Source organism: Mytilus californianus, unplaced genomic scaffold (genome assembly GCF_021869535.1).
Source record: "Mytilus californianus isolate M0D057914Y unplaced genomic scaffold, xbMytCali1.0.p SCAF_12, whole genome shotgun sequence".
Classification (NCBI taxonomy): Eukaryota; Metazoa; Mollusca; class Bivalvia; order Mytilida; family Mytilidae; genus Mytilus; species Mytilus californianus.
Window position 1 is genome coordinate 24,790,509 of NW_026262604.1, and position 22,886 is coordinate 24,813,394.

At 30.6% G+C, this 22,886-nt stretch overlaps 1 protein-coding gene across 7 annotated transcripts in view; it reads left to right on the forward strand.

The window, feature by feature from the left end:
• Positions 1 to 22,886, forward strand: part of LOC127721570 (collagen alpha-1(I) chain-like) — a 71,802-nt gene that overhangs the window by 6,583 nt on the left and 42,333 nt on the right. For 4 of the 7 annotated variants that reach the window (XM_052228340.1, XM_052228339.1, XM_052228337.1 and 1 more), the window contains exons 3-18: positions 982 to 1,027; positions 6,430 to 6,474; positions 7,074 to 7,112; positions 9,740 to 9,784; positions 10,923 to 10,976; positions 11,500 to 11,589; positions 12,600 to 12,626; positions 13,392 to 13,409; positions 14,412 to 14,474; positions 14,784 to 14,810; positions 15,417 to 15,425; positions 17,423 to 17,494; positions 18,095 to 18,121; positions 18,650 to 18,667; positions 20,901 to 21,029; positions 21,611 to 21,637. In XM_052228340.1, coding sequence (XP_052084300.1) covers positions 982 to 1,027; positions 6,430 to 6,474; positions 7,074 to 7,112; positions 9,740 to 9,784; positions 10,923 to 10,976; positions 11,500 to 11,589; positions 12,600 to 12,626; positions 13,392 to 13,409; positions 14,412 to 14,474; positions 14,784 to 14,810; positions 15,417 to 15,425; positions 17,423 to 17,494; positions 18,095 to 18,121; positions 18,650 to 18,667; positions 20,901 to 21,029; positions 21,611 to 21,637 — 736 coding nt within the window. The remainder of the gene's footprint in view (positions 1 to 981; positions 1,028 to 6,429; positions 6,475 to 7,073; positions 7,113 to 9,739; positions 9,785 to 10,922; positions 10,977 to 11,499; positions 11,590 to 12,599; positions 12,627 to 13,391; positions 13,410 to 14,411; positions 14,475 to 14,783; positions 14,811 to 15,416; positions 15,426 to 17,422; positions 17,495 to 18,094; positions 18,122 to 18,649; positions 18,668 to 20,900; positions 21,030 to 21,610; positions 21,638 to 22,886) is intronic. The other 3 variants (XM_052228335.1, XM_052228334.1, XM_052228336.1) reach the window with 3 other exon arrangements.

Here is a 22,886-nt window from a genome sequence, read left to right on the forward strand (position 1 = left end):
TCATCGGAAACCTATTATCGTTTGATATAAATCATCGAAACATATTATCGTTTGTTATAAATCATTGGAAACGTATAATCGTTTGCTATAAATCATCGGAAGCGTATTATCGTTTTTTATAAATCATCGGAAACGTATTATCGTTTGTTATAAATCATTTAAAACGCGAAATAAAATAGGTAGACACTGACTGGTAACCCTGAAAAATGAGTATCATTTGCATGTTGCATAATACAATAATACACATTAGCTCAGAAAGGGTACTACTAGGGGGTGTTTAAAGATCTAGACTACCCATGAGGGTCTCGCGCGGTCGGAGTAAAGATGAGGGGTTTCATGTTGATGAATAAAACTATTGCTAATTTGCGTATAACTATAATTTGCTCATGACAAGCGTCTTATTACAAAAATGAAAACAACACTTTATAAATTTCATGCGTTCGAAGCGCTATTCTGGAGTTACCTTCATAAAGAACGCTGACAGTCAAATATTTGAAAGCCAAGGATGTATAAGAACTGAAACAGTTGAAAAGCTATATAACCAAAAGGATTAAAAAAAATAATAGCCAAATCCATTTAGGTTCAACTTTGTCTAAGGAAAATTAAGTTCTTAATACCTTCTGAACTTATAAACGGACAATTTAAAGAAAGGTTAGTTATAAATCATGTCAGTACCAAAATACTGATTTCCAAGCTGATGATACCCTCGGGAACTGATAGTCCACCAACAGCGGTATCAATAGTATATTCTTAAAATACAAATCCCAAAAGTAAAATTGACATGTTTTCAGTTCTTATTACAGTTCTCTAAAGGAAAATATGTATTTGATACAGTTCCCTCGCGTAAAAGCTTAATTAAGAAATGTGTTCAACATAACTCGAGTTATTTCATGTCTCTTATATTGTATCATACATTTTGTGTTCCTGTTTTTGTGTGCTTTTCTTATACTTTTCTTATACTTTCCCTTTGGTGTTTTCTAGGCTGACGTTGTCCATACGTATTGTACAACGAAAATGTGTTTACCAGGTAAATATGCTTTTACTTCAATGAGTCTGATATCTACCAATTGTTTTCATCATGTGTAAGTCTATTAGATTTCATCCAGGGGCTTTTTTAAAACAATGTGCAGAGCATGAAAAGGTTATAAATAGATACAACTAACCATTTCTACAATTATAGCTTTTTATAAAAGAAGAATGTACAATATGGGACCTAGCTGGTTCTTAGAATTAACTGTAATAAAAAAAAATCCACAATATCCAGAATTATTTTTTTCAGCCTGCTTCCTCGCTAGAGAGTTTGCTATTTTAGTTTACAATAATTCCTTTTCATTTTACATTGTATAAACTGCAAATTTATTACTACAAAAACATTGCTGTTTCTTTCACATATTGAAAGATAACCTTTTCCCAAAAATAATATTCGAACCGAAAGGTTTTTGTTTTTGTTTCCATCTTCCTTCTACTAACTGTTTGCAATTTATGTTGTGTTTGGTAATTCAGTTAAAAAGGTTCTTGAAATAAGCAAATTTCTATTAAAAATCTGGCAATTCATTACCCAGAGTAAAGAATTTGTGCTCGAAACGTTAAATACAGTATTTTTTTTGTTGATTTCTGAGCCTGAGTACGATAATAGTACTCGAAAATATTACATGTTTTATGACCGGAAGCCCAGGCATATCGTCCCATGTTCATCATTTTATGATTTCACTTAAATGAGGTCACTAGCAACCTTTGTCGCAAAGCTAAGGCTAATGCTTACATCTTTGCAACACTATTACATCTTATGTTTGTTAAATATGAACAATAGTGGAATTATTTTGTTGCAATGACTGTAATCAGTGTATAATGTACAGGATGAAATAAGTCGCATCGTCTGGCCAGCTGCGAGACAGGGCTGTGTTTGCAAATAGATTTTAGAATTTATAATTGAATAACAATGTGCTTTTAATACTAATGAGAACAAAAATCTCTTGATAGAGTTGATATGCAAATGTATTTCTTAACGACGTTTATAATTAATTCATTTTATTATGACCACTTTATATTATAATTTTCGCAACACAACTGAAATTAATTTTCCAATTGCCTCGGACAAATTTGACCCTCGACGTTTTTAACGATTTCTTGTTAGATTTAGAATATACTCTTTTCGTTAAATTTATACTTTTTTATTTGAACATTTGTCTGTGTAAAAGATTCTTTATATCCAGTAAACGATTTAAACACAGCGATTTTGATATGTCTGCTTTAAGTTTTCAGAGTCATGTGTTGTAAAGTTAATCCGTTAAATGATCAGTGAATACTCGCGTTTCTATGAGTTTTTTCATTCTGGTTCTTCAACGGATCATTTAACTTACTTTAGAACTTTATGTTCCTTTTAACAGTTGATCACTAAAAATTACAGTATAATGCATCGAAGAATAAACAAATAGTCTGTTTATAGTTGCTATTAGTTACACAACGTTACAAAGAAAGGGATAAAAAGCAATATTCAGCCTGAAAGTTTACTAACATGACTACAGGTCATGTAGAAAGTCATGCTGCTTTACATGGGTGGTTTTTATGCTAGATACAATTAATCTACATTAATTTATGCAACTTGTTCTAGTGATGTAAAATCATTTTTTATAAATAACTGACACATTAACATTTGATACTATTAGCATTTACAACATAAATAACAATAAAACTGACATTCCATGAATATTTATAATTAAAAAAAAATGCAAATTAATGTCTGTGCATTAACAAGAATATAATAATTATTCGGATCTTTAATGTTTACCTGTCAAATATCATCATTAATAGAAGATTTTAGACCTTTGAATTCAAAAATGAAATAAATTATTATGAATATATCCAATAACATCATTAAGGTGTTCACAAAACCTTTGTTCGCCAGGCATCAGCATTGTTTTTTTTCTTCTAAACGTTGTCTTACTTATTTAATTTTACATATCTAGGAAAAGATTTTAATTACCTTGCACTTAAAGACAATTGCAAAATTACTGAAATTTTATATCATTTATATTTAAAAATAGTAAAAAAGAAACCTTACCCAACATGGTTGTCCTACAATCACGTTTAACATTGTAAAAGATGTACATGTTTGTACGAAATAAATTGGGGTTATGCTAGTGTTCAGATACAATATGACCGAAACTTTGAAATTTATAGGTTTCATTACGAGTGAGAATTGAATATCGCTTGATATACACTCGAGTTCTTTAATTTCAATATAATAATAAACGAGCCTTTGGTGAGTTTATTATTACTATTCAAATTAAATAACTAGAGTTGATATCAAGCGATATCCAATTCTCACGAGTTGTTAAACCTACTTCTCTTATGGTCAACACTCTTATAATTATTGTGTTAAATTAAAAAATCTGAGAATTGTTTATGTTATCTTTTGCACATACTAGGATGACGTCATCTGTCCTGTTTCGGCGTCATACTTCAACATCAGACATTTTAAAACTTTTTGCACGCTTCAGAATGTGATAAAATTTGTCAGAAAGACGATTTTTAGGTGAAAAGTGTGAGTGTCTTGTATATCATCAAATAAGTCACATATAACCGTTGGCATGGACGAAATGTGCATCTCCTTAACCTTTGAAAGTTATCAGTGACCTAACGAATAACCAATTGAAGTGTCGTAATATCTCTCATGATGCTGGATAAGCCAATCAAATTAACGCAGTTTTTGTATCACTTTTTCGTATCACACTCCGTACAGTGTGATACTTTAGAAATATCTCTTCATGCCAGAAATAGTTAACATGCCACAACCATAAGAAAATGTCATTTAAAGCAAAAAAAAAATTATGATTAGGCTGACAACGTCGCATCGACATTTAAAAAGACATGTCTGCACTGAAATAACAAAAGTGCAAGGTCTTGTATAAAATGTGCTTAACACGATGACCTGTCAAAAGCAGACCTGACTGTAGATATAATTAGGATCTGACTTAGCCTCATTTACGTTGGTATAACTAAAGATATCAAAAGTACATTACAATCAAGATTAGTACAGAAAATGCAATATTATCTGCACCTGTTGTATTTTTATTATTATGATTAGCTTATGGTTCATTTACAGAGTTGAGGGAATGGTAATCTTGCAACAGTGTGATATATTTAAAAATATCAAATATTTGTACTGTATTACAATGTTTCTTTCTTACGTCTTCACTTTTCAACGAGTAGAATCCTTGTCAATATAATGGAACTATAAACAACTGCCATTCAAGTAGAAGGTTTAGCTGGCTATAAAATCAAGTTTAACCCACCGTTTTCTGCGGAAAATGTATGTACCAAATCAAGGATATGACAGTTTTTTCCCATCCGTTGCATTGGTTGATAAAGTCTAACGTTTGATTTTGTCAGTTGTCATGGACTTTTCCCTTTTTGATTTTACCTTGGATTCGGTATTTTTTAAATACTTTTTTGCTAAGTTATTACATTCCGCTTGAGGAAAAATGTCCTTTTTGAAAAAAAAAAATCCAAATGTTGCTAATGTGTGATTAGCCGTTATCAGCGCCACAGAATAATATTGTTAGTCGTAGAAATAAAATGCCTTGGAACTAGTACGGGAAATTGGTTCAAATGGAATTGAGAAATAAGGTTAAGATCCCAACCACTAGGTTGTTTGATGAGCTTTACTTGAAAATGTTTAAAAACAATGTATCATTTTTTTTATTCTTATCGAAAATGATTAAAATTAAGAAAAAGGTAAATGTTTCCCTAATATTCTGTAACGGAATTAATGTAAAATGAATAAGATAAAACCACTATTTTCTTCCTCACATTAACATCTTACTAAGTAAGATATATAGCAACATCGTGTAATAAATCATTGCAAATTATGTAATTTATCATATCATTATTAATATAATAATTATCAATTATTTATTTAACTAAAGTTATGCTAATTGCTTTGTTTACGGGCAGTTTCTTTATGTTGTTTAAAATTAATGAAACTGTCATGTTTCAAATTACACATCACTTTGTTTATGCACTTTTTATAAATAAATTACAAGTTATGCAATAAAAGTCCATAATATTTTTTTGTTCCGTGTAAGATTTGATTGATTGATGTTTTGCATACATCCAGGATACAACTTTTCTTAGTATGTTCTGCATCCAGTTCTATCATCTGTACAATAAAGAGAAATCTGCTGTTATATAAAGAAAATAAAAAAAGGTCACAGAGATACCCCGTCCTTTTTTCTTTTATCTTTTTTATCCATTTTTTATGCCGATGGTTTATAGGAAATTCAATCTACTTTGAATGGTTGAATAGATTACAATACAACATAAACATGTGTTCACACTTAAGATATTTAAATATATACAAAAGCTTTATATATTTAGACCTAGATGTTCTTAAATGAAATTGGATACCCTTCATTTATCATGCTTTTTAATTACATATGGTCAAATCGCTGAAAGACCCCCTTCCTAAATTATTGAAAACTTTCATTCTGCATTGACAATAATTTTGGCGTAAATTAGATACACCCATGCAGACTAACGTCCTCAAATGTGTATCTAATTCTTATAATATGTATATATTTAATATTTATGACGGGAGCTGTATGTCACTAGTTTACCATGAAAAAATATTATAAAAGTCTGTTAGATTCTGGCAGTGGAAAACTTTATGATTGGATATCCATTCGACAAAACAGAACCAGATGTCATTTAATTGTCCGGAATTTTGTTGTCATATCGTTTTTTTTTCTTTCTTTATTTGGCACTCATTCTTTTCCAGTCCTTATTGTACCACCAATGAAAAACCCCATTGGTTATTTGTAGATGGTTTAGCATATTTTTTTTTATATGAGCTTACTTACTTTTACATTCTATTCTTCCTTTCAAATTCTTGTTTAAGCTGTTTTCTTAATAATTCCTACCAATGGATTAAAAGTACAATGATGCAACAGATTTTTTATATAAAAAAATGCATATGAATAGGCTGAACTAGAAATTAGAATCTAAGTAAAACGTATTTGTCTCATCTATTTTTGGGATCGATTGTTTCATAACATAAACAGTTGAATGATCTGGCAACCATACAGTATTTAAAAAAAATATCAATAGATTAGTTTTAGAGAAAGGTTAAAGGGTATATAGTGTAATAATAAGGCAATTTTGAGGTTTTTCTTCGAATTTACGTGCATTCGTTACAAAAAAAGCATTTATTGTAAAAATGTTAAATCAAATTTATCTCAAAATGAGAGATATGAACAACATTTCATCGGAAATTCAAGGTATCTTAGTTGTTTGCAAAAACCTATCACAAAAATCTGCACAATCAGTCATTTAATGCTAGTATTCAATGAGTCGACTGGCAAGACAAAACACTCACATGTTATACCCAAGGAAAGAATTTTCTCTACTCTCTCTTGTAATTAATTTCAGGTCCTAAAGGTCCCATTGGTCCGGAAGGTCCTCAAGGAAAACCAGGTATATATAATGATTACAATAATATTAATAGTAGGACGATAGACATACTTGAAAGACATTATATATATACAACATTTTCGTATAATACCATCTTATATTAGTACCGTTGTGCAAATCTCTAGACTTATATAATTTTTTCCTTATCTGCACAGTATCGTCTATTCTAGACGACCCGGTACATAGTAAATTTGCTGGTTGGTCCTTTTTATAGACCTCTCTCTCTCTATATATATATATTTATATTGAATAGTAAGATATGAAATAATGAGAATATTTTTATGTTGCAACAACATTTACATATCACTGGTTGATTAATTGTTGCTTGTTTAACATTAAGTGGCATTACAGATGTCCGAAGCTTTGAACATTCTTAATAGAAAGTAAGCATAAAAATATCAAAAATCGACAATAATGACATTGATCCTAGATCAGATGCTATTAAATTTCTATAAGAAAGAACAGATAACAAGAATTTGATATTTGAAGTACAAACTTTTTAAATTAGTCTTGGTATTTAAACATTTACCAAAACATTCGAAAAGAAACGGATTATTAATCAGTCGTCAATAAATTATAACTAACATGTGATCACATTTTAGGTACCGGAGGAGCAACACCAGGACCGAAGGGAGATCCTGGTAAGAATCTTTTCATTTTGCATGCTTTGTTTAAATTGCAAAAAGGTTACGCCAATATAACACGGGGGGTGGGGGGGGGGGGGGGGGTGAGGGGTGGTCTGTTGTGCAGCTGGGATTTAAACCCCCCTCCCCCCCATTCATATATTGAATAATTGTGAAATCCTTACCTATACATATATTTCACAGCGAAATCATAACCCATTCATATATTTATCAGCTCAAATAGTACCTATATGCATATACAATCTTGTTATATATTAAAAACACTTTTCAATTTTCAATTATATAATATACTATAAGATCGTTGCACAACAAACTGAAAAATTATAACCCATTGATATATCACAATTGGTCAATTACTACCAATTGATATATTTCCTCGGTAAAATTGCACCCCATTGATATATTTGACGTATCAAAAAAGGGACCCATTCCAGCGGCACATATGAATATACCTTCATATAGGAAGAGACCCCCCCCCGTGCAATATAATGACATAATATCAATAGGTAAACTACCAGGTACAACATTGGATATTTGATGTAATGTCATGAGAAAACAATAGAGCATGTCAATCAGCAACAAAACGTTTATAATAGAGTCTTCAACGATTGGCCAACCAGTTTAGAAATGCTTAAAACTCATCAAAATAACTGTGTACGCCAGAGCTGTTCGTCTACAAAAGACTTATACTTGGCACTCGAATCAAAACAGTCCAATCCAAATCAAATACGAAGTTGTGGAGTATTCAAACCGAACATTCCTCAAAGTGGTGCACAATACGTCCAAGGCAATATGTTCCCTGGAGTACATTAACCTTAGTGTTTTGAATAATTTAACATTTAAAAAACAGTAAATTGATTAACACAAACAAGTTATCTATGATAGCTCGTGTCCACGGAAAAGTGCTGACTACTGGGCTTGTGATTCCCTCGGAAATGAAACGTTCACCACCAAGTGATTGTTAAATGTTTTCAAAGAAACAAGGCTTAAAATGACTTCTAAACATATACAATCAACATCAATTCATTAAAAGGTAAAAACAAACACGATAAAGAACAACGGCAATCAACTAACAAGCATCAAGACTGGAAACATGCCTATTTATATGTTACAGTTACTGTTGAAAACTCAAGCCTATGTTATTTTCTCGATCAGTGAGGGAAAATACGAATTTATGCTTTCGTGTCATGCTCTTAGATCATTTTAACATTTTTGTAGGTATTATAGTTAGGATAAATTCTAATTTCTCTTAAAATCTGGTTAAATTTTGATTGATTTATTATTACAATACTTTTGGAAAAGATACTAAATGATTCATTTTTACATAAAGTCTGAAATCAATTAACATTAGTTTATTCAGATTAATCATTTAATGAATTTATTGTTTGTTAAGATTACGAATTAGTTGTTTGTTAAGATTGCCATTTGTGTAAAAACGTCGATACCAATCTCATCGCGTGTCAACAAACCTTAAATGAACCAACAAATCAGGATACTTTCTTCACGTATTTTGTCCTTTTAATGAAAGTTTATATCATATTCTAAAATTTTAAGAACAGTTGTCAATGGGGAATCAAAATTTATCCCTTTTGTCGTAAAGTGTTATTCTGAACCGACCGTCATTGTCAATGTCTAGCTGAAAGTAAAATATGAGGTAATCCACTGTGTATGTGGTTTCCGTTATTTAGAGGTAGATGGAATTGATAATTTCAACATATGCCCCAATCTAATTTTTACTGAGAGGGCATCCGCTATAACGCAGAACGTTAAGTTAAAGGATATTGCTACTTTTTGTCATTCTTCCTTGAAGTCTGAATTCGGCAAGAAAAGGAAATGTTCCCATAGGAATGCTGATTGTTTGTTAGAAAAAAGTCTTCTTGTTTATTTTCTTTTGTTTCCTATCCTGACATCGGACTCGGACTTCTCTTAAACTGATTTTTACTGTGCGTACTGTTTTGCGTTTGTTTTTTTCTACATTGGCTAGAGGTATAGGGGGAGGGTTGAGATCTCAAAAAACATGTTTAACCCCGCCGCATTTTTGCGCCTGTCCCAATTCAGGAGCCTCTGGTCTTTGTTAGTCTTGTATCATTTTTAATTTTAGTTTCTTGTGTATAATTTGGAGTTTAGTATGACGTCCATTATCACTGAACTAGTATACATATTTGTTTAGGGGCCAGCTGAAGGACGCCTTCGGGTGCGGAAGTTTCTCGCTGCATTGAAGACCCATTGGTGGCCTTCGGCTGTTGTCTGCTCTATGGTCGGGTTGAGATCTCTTTGACACATTCCCCATTTCCATTCTCAATTTTATTCCAAACGTAACAGATAGGTTGACAATAAAACAATCTTGAAGATGTCAGTTTCAGAGAATATTTTTTTGTGAATCAAAGTGTTTTTTTTTTACAAAAGTTGATCAATCCATTCCTTAAACAAGATGTTTGTATCATAGTTAAACATCTTTTTATTGATATAACGATAGACTGATTCTTCCAATCTGTCTTTTAAGTTAAGAATGGGGAATGCTAGTGTAAAGGGTTTTTATACAATTACAACAGGAAAATATTTATATGTACTCTATCAGATTTTCAGATTGTTTTTAAAAGTTGATAATTTGTCTTCTACTACAGGAAAAACAGGAGCGGATGGGAAACCTGGTTTACCAGGAATAAAAGGTAAATATTTTGAAAAAGCTGTATTGTCCTCACATGGAAGAAATTGCCATTAAAACAAGTTAGCGGCGATTATAAGGTAATATGTGATACTTCATTAATTGTACCTGTCCCAGATTAATTTAACAGCTATGCAATTAAGGTTCATCAAAAGGAATTGAACAATATGGCCGTGTTTACACAACAAAATCTACTATGAGTACAGACAAACTGATGCATATAGGCACGTTTTAAGACATGGCAGGACCTAGATAATTAAATTTCAAATGCATTTTATGTTTCAGAAAATTAAAACCTTACCTGGATTTTGATGTGCAGTTTTTTCCTGTCTGCAGAAGATAGCAAAATAAACAAACACATGAGTTTCATTTTATGCGGTTCACTCAGTTACACAGTTTAAATCACCTATTGTTTGCAGATGCCTATTGTCCATCTATTGTCCACATAAATCAATACTACTCACAACATTTATTATATGAGGGGAGCTTCTCAAACCTCTTTCCTAACTAAGTTTATTTTGGCACCTTCTGTAGGAATGAAAAAAAAATGAATAGCAAAATCCAGCAAAGTTATAATTTTCTGAAACGTAGAGGCATTTAAAATTTAATTATCTAGTTCCTGCCATGCCTTAAAACTTTTCCAGGTACACAGGTTTGTCTGTACTTAGAGTAAAATTTGTGGTACAAATAGGCCCATATGAGCCAAAAGGTTATGATGAACCTTAAGAAATAATATATTAAATTGACATAGTTCTGAAATCATTCGATTATTATATCTTCACAAATTATAAAACGGATCTGATTAAAACAAAAGTACCTTTTAGGATATTTAAAAAAAGATATTGGTGGTTTAAAAAGCTTACGTCGTTCTCCATTACGTGTAATTTGACGTAAATATTCAAGCTACTTTCATCTAGCTATACCACGCATTACTGTCAGAATTATGTAAGGTTCATATCAGGTATGAACAATATTTCGGCTTTTCAATTGAAACAAAATATGCTAGGTTTCCTAGTCAATCACAGGAAAAACTTTGTTTTAGTAATAAAGTATTATAATGCTGCATATTTGCTGAAATTGTGATAGCATATATATTTTTTTTCATTCGAATTTTTTTTAATTACTCTCAAACATATTTTTAGGTGATCCCGGTGCGGATGGAAAGGTTGGATCGGTAGGGCCAGCAGGGAAACCAGGTATATAAATGTACTACTATCTGTCTGTAAATAGATCAAAAGATCAAATCACGTGTTTGTAGCCTGGTGAAAAAGCACCTACTACGCAGCTACTTTAGTATGTACTTCTTTATTACTTTTACTCCAAAGAACTGCAATTGTACCTATATAATGTAGCAGTAATGTATTATTTACAAACGGATTTTTGAGGCACATGTAACTGTACCGTTTTGGTACTTCATTTGTGGAGTGCTATAAATAGAAAATAAGTATATAGTTCTTCCTAAAAGATTAGTAATTATAATGTGAATCTTTTTTTACTGCAAGTGCAGTTATATTTATTTTCTAAACAGGTACAAAATAAGTATGGTACATTAGTGGTACATCATATTAAAAGCTCAAAACTGTACTTTGAACTTGAAGAATAGTTCCTATCTTGTAACATTATGTTGTTAAAATAGTAGTATAATTTTGGAGTACTAAAACTTCTTATTATTTATGCAAATTGTCAATACCTCATGCAAAAGATGTCTATACACTTTAGGATCACCGGGTAAAGATGGAATAGCCGGACCTAAAGGACCATTAGGACCACCAGGATTACTTGGTCCACAGGGACCTAGTGGCAAAAATGGTATGATTTTTGCTGCATAAAAAAGGATTATCTAGTACAAGTATGCTTTATAAACCAATCCATTACTTGTAAAACTTTGTAGGTATAAGTTTAGGTTACAATCATTAAAAGTAATAGAAGATACGAGCCTAATAAGATGTTACGCGAGACGCGTGTTTCGTCTACTTAAGACTCATCAATGGTGTTGGAATGCCAAATCAAACATGAACTTACAGATCAGTGCAAGATAAAAATTCCAAAAAGATGTGCCAAATACAACCATAAAATATAATATTATTTATCGGTTATAGTACTAAATACTTCTGTATTATTGTAATATGTAAATAACATAATATTCGCGTTTAGTGACTATCATTATAATCGCAAAACATAATATTGGTCCGACAATTGTCTTTACATTCATAGCGAAATGCGATATCTGACATTTCATAATTAAAACACATAATAAGAGTCAAAAAGGGGATGCTGTATGATTGCCAAAAGGACAACTATCCACCAAAGTATAAATGATGTGAATATAAGTAAAAATAGGTCACGTACGACAATCAACAATAAGTAAACCCCATACAGTATAGTCATATATAAAAGGCCCTGACATATGAAAATGTAAAATAATTTAAACAAGAAAACCTATGGCTTTATTCATAAACAAACAATAAACGATAAACACATAACAATATACGAAAAAACAAAAAATGAAGAGAATGTTATAACATTAAATAATATTTGTACTGACATGATTTATAACTAAACCTTTATAAAAAAATGTCCGTTTATAAATTTTGAAATAAAAAAGAAACTTAGGTTTCAACTCCCGCATGCAAAGTTGACTTTAGATGGATTTGGCAAATTTTTTTATGTTCTTTTTGGTCATATAGCTCTTCAACTGTTTCGGTTCTTATACACCCTTAGCTTTCAAATATTCGACCATGAGCATCTCTGATGAAGATAAATCCAGGAAAGCGCTTCGGTCGCATGAAATTTATAACGTGCTGTTTCATTTTTTGTAGGTATGCCTGGAATGAGAGGATTAACTGGTAAGTAATAGCAATTCAATTCATGCAATCATATATTTATCACAAAAATAGTATTGGGAATACATGTAATATCTAAGAAATCAGATTTGAAACTTTAATGTATTTTGTAAAAAAAAAATTTTAAAAATGCTGTATAATATTCAAATTGAAATAAAAAAACAATTGATATAATAAAAAAATTGAATTGCGAATATACATAATAAAACTTAAATTTTGGATGTTCATAATAAAATAACACAAGATTATTTGGCAAAAGCTCTGAATTCTCTACTCATACATACATATAACTGCTTAATTGCCATATTTGTCAACGTTATATATTCAACTAAACTCGTACAAAAATCTAATTATCGTATGGCTTTCCATATTTAGACTAAAAAAATCTCGATCTTCTGACAACCGAAGTATACTAGTACATAATGCTACTTCTGTTATTTCTCCTATTTGTATACCCCGCTCACTACGATAGTAGAGGGGCACTATGTTTTTTTGTATATGCGTCCTTTCTTATTCCGTCCGTCCAGTAAAAGTTTAATTTTTGGCCTAGCTGGTTTACTTTTAACTTTAAGTCACATCAACATAAAACCCAATACACATGTTCAATATGGTTTGATCTTCTTCAATTTTATGCAATTTACGTTTTTTGATCCTGATTTTAGTGTTTACTAAACATGGAAATAAAATATTGCGAGCAGGGAATGATGTTCTGTGGAAACATATTCTAGTTAATTGTGTATCATTATACATTTTCATTTACATTTAAAGGCAGGCCAGGAAAGTCAGGTAAATTCAACTGCTTAGTAAAATTATCTAATCATATATATGCTCATGCTGTAACTAGAATAATAATATATTGCCGTAATATTGTAATTATGATATAATCCTGCTAAGTAGTTACACTGATAGCTTTACTTATTTTAGTTCTTTAAAATTATTTCAATTTTTAAATTTATACTAATATACAAGTCGTGAATGAATTGTTATGCTTAGGTTTTAGTGCGAGAACATGTGACCTAACAAAATGTATCTTTTATTATGTTTTCTGCATGCCTACATTCTAAATAATCAGCTATATGCTTTAGCGACATACTTTTTGGTGGTTTTCATGGTCATATCATTAACTTTTCTTTAAATCAAACCTGCTGAATTATAATAACTTCCTGTGAAAATTGTGACGTTTAAACGTCGTAATATTGGAATTTAGTTTTTTAAGTTTTATTTTAAACAAAACTTTATTTTTCCAAAGGAGCACATATGACAAATATTCAACCAAAACATAAGGATTCGGACAAAAGAAAACCTTATATAAATCCGCCTTCCATTTGAGGATTAATCTTGGCTATTCAAAATTAGTGCAATAAACGTTATATAAAATGACCATTTAAATAGCACATCATTAAGGCGGTTGAAATGTTGTCGACTGTTGTACTTGACTGCTTTTTCCAACTACAAAACTTAAAAATACAGTCCTTTAGCAAAATTTGTTATTAACGAGATATCATCAACAAATAATGTTGATTACATCGAAAAATCACTCTAAATGAAGAAAAAAGGCTTGTACTAAACATATATATATTGTGCTATTACAGAATCGTCATAAACTATATTCGGCATTTTTTTTTACCATGATTAAGTTACATATTTGAAAGATGAACAAATATCATGTTCTTAATGATAATCTTGTTTTTTTATAACCTACTTCATTCAACATAATGTTTTCATATCTGATATTCATTTTACTGCTTTATTTTTAATGATAATGTGACTAAGTGATGATCTTTTAAGGACAACCAGGTAAAGATGGACAACCAGGACCAATTGGACCTCCCGGACCGCCAGGACCTAAGGGTAAAATATTTTTTGTTCCCTTCTCTTGAACAGTTATTAGAAAATGATTGTAATACTACTATTACTACTACTACTAATAATAATTAGAGATATTACTTATGATAACAATAACATGAAATAGAGTATACTGTTTAAGCAAGCGCATGAGCAGATTGGTATAACAAAACAATGATACGGATCGCGATACATTAGAAGCACAAATGCTTCATTACGTTTGCCACACGTTTGAGAATTATACATCAGCCTTGGATACAGATCCGATTTTATACTTGTTTATGAGGAATTACTTTACCCTTTTTTTATTTCTAGGTATGCCCGGTATGAGAGGACTAACAGGTTAGTAAACAATAAAAGTTGAAACTATAAGGTTCATGTTTGGTTGCGTAGTTAGTTTACGTTTTAGTTTAAACAATATTTTATTAAAATCAACTGAATTGAAATGTCAACAGACCAAGCCTACGTAAGGTAAGCCCTCTCCACACAACTAGGTACAATACATAACATTTAATCAAAACAACACATACACAGACATAATTACAAGAAACAGTTGTTAATTCCAAAACTACCTCATAGCTGACTGGAAGGATGCTTCAAATTTTTAACTTAGAATAATACTATTTTATAAACTACGTAACGTTTATTGATAAGCCAACAGTATTCTAATGTAAGCCATGTTTGCTTTACCCTGACCCGATGAAAATCTTCCTACAACCATACAGATACAATTAATATAAGCTATAACCTTTCAAATTTTATTATTTTAAGATATGTTGTTATCGAGTTAGAGGACTTTAATATTTGATATAAGGGGAACATGTGAGTTGGTTTATTTTTCTCTCGTAGTGCATCTTTTTATTTTGCTGGGTTATAATCTATATTTCTCTATAAAATATTGAATCAGTAATTTTTTTTAAAATAATTGCTTTAAAACGATTCTTCCAGGGAGACCAGGTAACATTATTAGTACAAGTATTCGTAAGAATGAAGCTGTCGTCTAAGACAAATGGTTTATATATTGCCAGATATATTCATGCTTTGTATGTCTGAATAGTTCGATTATATAATTCGCTAATAATATACTGTCTGCATGATGTTCAATGTGAAATACTCATAGGGTAAAACATGTTCATGGTATGATACATCCATTGCATCCTAAAAAAAATTGTATGTTATCAACAATCTGTCATTTAATATTTAATCAAATTGTGATTTGCGTCGGATAGAAATCGACTTTATGCAACTCAATATCAATATATCTGGTAACCTATTACGGGTTAAAAAAATCTCTATGGAAAGTCTGTAACTGTTTGAAGATTGAGCTGTTATACAAAAATCTACAAAACCGACCAAAATTCAAATTTTGTTTCGTATTTGAATATTCCAAAATCAATCAAAGTCTTATACATGTTCATGCACGTGCACTTGCATAAGTCGATTTCAATCCGACGCAGCTCATTTAGTATATCTTAATATTTTAACTGGAGGTTTTTTGTGCGCCACAGTTTTATATCTTCGTCTATTTTTAGAGTAATAAAGTAAAGAATTTACACTTTGAACATATGCAATATTAAACTTAGAGAATGTCAACGTTTTCGAGTATCTGTTATTAAGGCAGACTCTAGAAGTTTTAAAGGATCAGACTTTGTATAAGGTTTCACTGACTTGACCAAGTTATGCATTAACTATTTGTATCTTGAGACCTTTGAAAATGCAAAAATGGAGACTTTAATCTTGTAGACAAACTTCATAAAGACTATTTGAAATTATATGTTTTTGTGTTATGTATGCTACGATACTTTTGTTTGTTATACTCCACGTTAAAATACCAGATGTTGATCTTTAATACAAGGGAGATAATTTACTCTGTCCTATTGATTATACTCAATTACCCATCATGGATACGCTTGATCGATTGTACACTTTATAGTTTATTAGTTTAAAAAGCAGTTAAAATAGAACATTCTATATAATAAATTGAATAACAAATAGCTGAGAGGGTGATCGATAAGATCACTACCCCTCGAAAAACCATTGTCAACCATGGCTTTGCATTGATTGACAATGTTTCCTTGGTGAAACAATCTGCTCTATCACCCTCTCATAATTGTGTTGTTTATATACTGAATTACACATCCGTTGATTGTTTTTGCTAAACAGACGATAGCAAGTATTTCATGAATATTCAGAACTTTCAGGTTATTAACTTAATGTACAACTAAAGTTGGCATTTGCATAAAAAACATGTATGTATTGTTTATTGAAGTGCCCTGATGTCCTGTTAATGAATACACAATGTTTCCTTGTAAAACAAAATCTTTAAACCGGAAAATAATGTCAAAATGGTTTGAATAAGAAAGGGATTATCCGAATAAATTCTGATATCAATTTCAATAACTAACTGACATGATTGGGTGTAAATGGTAAAGCTGATATAAGTAATTCCATCCGATTATTCCGACTATTGTTTGATGATTCCAAAGTGATCACAAATAAACGTCAGTGATTGTTGTTTTTTTTTCCTTTAGAGATCATTTATATACGCTGTACATATGTTAATACTCAAGTGTGATGATGTTGACTTTGCAAGTTTTCGAGTACTTTATTGTCAAGACATTAACATCCCTAGTTCAACAATGCAGTTGACCATAGCTTTCTCCAGACGAAAAATAAGTTGGTCTTCTAACATGTCAAATAAGTTGTTTACAACCCCAGCTTAGAAAGATAATATATTTAATCATGAAGTACTTGACATTCATACAACAGAAGAGATACCAGGTTTCTCAAAATAACACTTAAAAGAAATGTATTGATCAAAATAAGAATAAATGGTTATGAAGACTCAACTACAAGACATACTTATCGCACTATAATTAATTGGAATTTCGAATACATTTTATTGTCAAACGAGCTTTGTTATAGTATGAAAACTTATTTGATTTTTTCCTTAGGAAAGCCTGGAAAAGATGGATTATCTGGACCGCAAGGTCCACCTGGAAAAGATGGACCTGCTGGTCTTAAAGGTATATAATTAATTAATAACTTACATTGATATATACTTAAAAACTATAACTTTTTATTTCAGAAATCATGTTGATATTTTAGTTTTACCGATTTTTCCACTGCGTCCTCCTCAAATAACAATTAGCAAATGTCATTTCGTATTGTTAGATACAAAATGTCATAAGATGACAAATTTTTAACATTTCAAACAAGAAAAACAAAAATTAGTTTGTTTTTCAGTTTCTCCAGAAGCTGTCTTTTACATGTATTAAACATTTTAACCCGAGCTTGGGTTATAACTATCGTCATATTTTATATTTTTGAAATTTTATTAGAATTGTTGTTATGGGGAATTCAGTCAATAAAGTTCAGCTTAGATAAAATAGAATCATATTTATATTTGTTTATTTTCAAAACGCCGATGTTTAAAAATAACCGTGTCGACGTTTTTCTGCATAAACTTATGTCATATCACCATATTGACGTCATATCACCATATTGACGTCATCACACATAAGATATTATAAATATTAAGGGAAGGTACCATAGTATGTAATATGTGATATTTAACCATACGTCATCAAATAATTATATCGTAAACCTTAAACAATATATTACAGGAAGACCAGGAATGAGAGGACTTACGGGTGAGTGCAACACCTATTTAGAGCACATCATGAGAAAAATTCTTTAATATAGCCAACTATTATTTATTATAAACCAACTGTCATTCAATAGGCAAATTGATTTCTAAGTTATTCTGAATTCGTTCGAAATCAAATTATATAATAGGTTAAATCACTGAAACTGTTGTACCCACAATATGGAGAAATAACATGCTTTGTAATGAAAGGCTTTGTATGGTTGGAAAACATTGTATATCAATGATGCTACTTTTTCACGACATTTATGTTGATATAACAAATCGTATATAGTACATAGAACAATATCTTAAGTTTTTTTTGAGGATATTTAGATATTTACATTTTTTTAAATTTTGAGATATCCTAACATACAGTTGTAGAGACGAGCACATTAATTGTTATTTTTGTTACTACATTCCAACTGCAACTTAGTCCAGACTATGTAAATTATAATAAGAATTAAACAAACTGACCATACAAATCAATTTGAGTATGTAAAACATTTTCTTTATAAAGATACGGATTTTTCAGGTCGTCCAGGAAAGCCAGGTCTGATATGATGTTTAAAAATATATTTTTTTATATAGTAAACATATATCTTGCATGATGGTAATATACATGTATATAACTACATACTACATTTAATAAAATGGATAACTACATACTAAATACACTATAATAGACAACTACATACTATATCAATTTAATCGATATCTACATACTGTAAGCAATATTTTCGATAATTGCATACTAAACACACTAAAATCGATAACAAAATACCATATAAATTATATTTAATAACTAGATACTAAACACACTATAATCGATAACTAAACTTAATACTTAACACACTATAATCGATAACTACATACCATATACATTATATTTGATTACTAAATATTAAATACACTATAATCGATAACTACATACTTAATACACTATAATCAACAACTACATACTATATACACTACAATCGATAACTACATACTGCATGCACTTTATCGATAACTACAAACTAAATACATTGTAATCGATAACTACATACTATAAACAATTAAAATCGATAACTACAACTATATTCACTTTAATCGATAATTACATACTATAAATAATATAAACGATAACGATATACTATAAGCAATATCATCGATAACTACAGTCTATAAGCAAAATTATTGATTATAACATACTATAAGCAATTTTATCGATAATAACAAATTAATACACTATTATCGATAGTTACAAACTATAAGAAATATTATTGACAACTATATACTAAAGCAAAATAATCCTTAACTACATACTATTAGCAAAATAATCGATAGCTACATACTAAATACACTTTAATCGATAACTTCATATTATATTCACTATAATCGGTAACTACATACTTAAAGTAATTTAATCGATTACTACATACCATTAGCAATATTATCGATAGCTACATACTAAATTGCAATTAAATCGATAACTACACACAATGAGCAATATAGTCGATAACTACATGCTTTAAGTAATATCAGTGAAAACGACTTACCATATATCATATCATCGATAACTACATGTATATAGTATCTTAAGACAACATGTAATATAATCGGCAACAACATAATAAATGAAATATAATCAATTTAGACAAACTATATACAATGTAATCGATACATCTTTCTCGTGAATTTGTAACGGGTGGTAAATCGTACATTGTATCTTACAATTAAATTGTTTTTAATTGAGATAATTTTTTTTATTGTACGGAAGATTATCAAATTTGAAACATGTTTAATCGCACTTTTTATAGGTATTTTACGTCATAATAAATTATGTATAAAATATGTTGATTCTCGGGATGCCTTTTCTTGTAAAGGGATTATGTTACTTATATCATAACCATGTCAAAACGTCTTAGACTTTTGAACATATACATTGACTAAGATAACTTCTTTTACTACTTGTTTTTTTTTAAACAAAAAGCTGATAATATATAGTATTTGTTATACTAAAAATATTTTAAATTTATTGTTTCTTGTTCTATCACCTGATTAGAAAACATTTTCAAATAAATCCATCTACAGATCCTATATTCTTCGCATTTATCCTCACCATTTTTTTTTGTATTTTAGCTTTTTATATACTAATATAACCCCAGTTATAGATTATCTTAGCTGTATTTGGCAAAACCTTTCGGAATTTTTGGCCCTCAATGCTTTTCAACTTAGTTCTTAATTTGGCCTTTTAATTTTTTTTTTATTCGAGCGTCACTGATGAGTCTTTTGTAGACGAAACGCGCGTCTGGCTTACAAAATTATATATAAGCTTGTTAGCTTTGATGATTTTTTTTTATACATGTGTCTATGCATTGTTTTTTTTTACTTTGCTTTTTATAAGAAATATGTCCAAACGTTTTTTTTTTAAATTTGCTATTCTCTTGGTTTTCATACGAATGTTAATAACCAATATTTCAACCAATAACTAACAAAATGAGGGATGGAATTGTAGATAAAATCGATAAAAAAACACGAAAAAAGAATCATACACGTGATTATGGATTGAACAGGATGCAGATATGTTGGTTTTTTTTTTTAGATATTTGAACTTTATTTATCAAAACTTTGCTTGGCAACATTTCTTCTTTGAAATTTAATATCAAAATCAATATTGATCTCAGATTGAATATATAATCATTTTAGCATCCTTCTTTACAATATTGGCCATTTTAGAAACTGTTTTTTGTTTTTAATTATTAAACCTATCTCTGTATTGCCTGTTATATATTCACTTTAAGGTGTTCCAGGAGACGCATCTAACGCTGCTAGTCAACCAGGACTTGCTGGACCACCAGGACCACCAGGACCAATGGGACCTGCAGGAACTGTGGGGTCTCCTGGGCCTGCTGGACCCAAAGGAGTAGATGGTAAGCAATACTGTAATTAAATTAAATTCATCATTTAAAAATCTGAAATATAAATAAGATCAAATAGATATCACAGCGAGAAAAGCTCGAACATCATCAATGCATTATAAATCTGTTTAGCAATATGAGAAACCATTAACTCGAAAATACAAGACGAAAAAAGACTGATATTGTTGACACAGAGAAGGATGTAAAAGCATTTGGTATGAATTGTGATTTTCTTTGAATGAATTTTAACCATCCAAGGTCAGGGGAAGGTTTGAGTTCCTGCAAACATGTTTAACACCTCCATATTTTGTATGTGCTTGTTCAGAGGTCAGAAATCTGTGAATCAAAAGTTGTCATTTGTTGCAGCAAATCATATTTATTTTTCGTGTATTGTTTTGTACATTAGGCACCGGATTTATCGGAAGATTAATTTATGTAGTGAAAATGGATCGGGGATCGAATAATATTATCTCTTTGATAAATTATTTTCCTTTTTCAATATTTAATGTTCAAAGCATCATTTAAAGACATGAGACGTATTTCAGTGCTCAAACCATTATTGTCCATTTACGATTCCGTTTTATTATTTTTAGGAAGACCAGGCATGCGTGGTTTAACAGGTATTTATCTTAATCAAGATTGGGTAAAACAGAAAAAAAGTTTACAAAGGAACAAATTAAGAACTATTTTAGTAGTATCAAATGAATCAATTGACCCATGCTTTTATGCATAGCAAATTGGTAGAAATAGCATGGAAATGTTTTACTTTTACAAACGAATGGACTAGAATACACTTATCCTCATCTCATGGGTTTTTCGTGCTATTAAGAATGCACTGTGACGTCATAATGTCCATTGAAAATGCATGCATAGTACGAATTCATATGACGTACGAAAACATGATCTGACGATACCATGAAATATGACAGGTGCGTAAGGCTTACCTTCCAAAATTACGTAATATCATTCTTGTTTATTTTTCAAAAAATATAAGTTTCATTTTTGTTAATCTATAAATTTTGTGATTCTCCCCTGTTTTTTGATACATGTTGAATAATCTTCATGCCATAGTTTTAACAAACTGCTTTTCTTCGTACCGTACTTTAAGTGAGAAACTGCAGAAAGTATAATGAAGTATTATAGTGAACTACTGACATTTTGCATTTTTCATATACTTGTATTTTTCAATGGCGTTTTACCCTAGTTAGCTCACCGGGGCCCGAAGGACCCCATGTGAGCTGGTGCCATCACTTGGCGTCCGTCGTCGTCCGTCGTCTGTCGTCGTCTGTTGTCGTCGTCTGTTGTCGTCTGTCGTCGTCTGTCGTCATTAACTATTTCAGAAATCTTCTCCTCTGAAACTACTGGGCAAAATACCTTCAAACTTTAACTGAATGTTCCTTACGGTATCTAGTTTATAAATTGTTTCCGAAGTTTTGATCCATCGACAAACATGGCCGCCATGGCTAAAAATAGAACATAGGGGTCAAATGCAGTTTTTGGCTTATATCTCAAAAACTAAAGCTTTTAGAGCAAATGTGACATGGGCTAAAATTGTTCAATTGGTCAAGATCTATCGGCCCTGAAATTATCAGACGAATCGAACAACCCATTGTTAGGTTGCCGCCACCGAATTGGTAGTTTTAACAAAATTTTGCAGTTTTTTGTTATTATTTTGAATATTATTATAGATATATATAAACTGTAAGCAGCAATAATGTTCAGCAAAGTAAGATCTACAAAAAAGTTAATATGACCAAAATTGTCAATTGACCCCTTAAGGAGTTATTTCCCTTTAAAAACAATTTTACACAATTTGTTCACAGTTTGCTAACATTTAAAAATCTTCTCCTCTGAAATACAGGTGAGCGA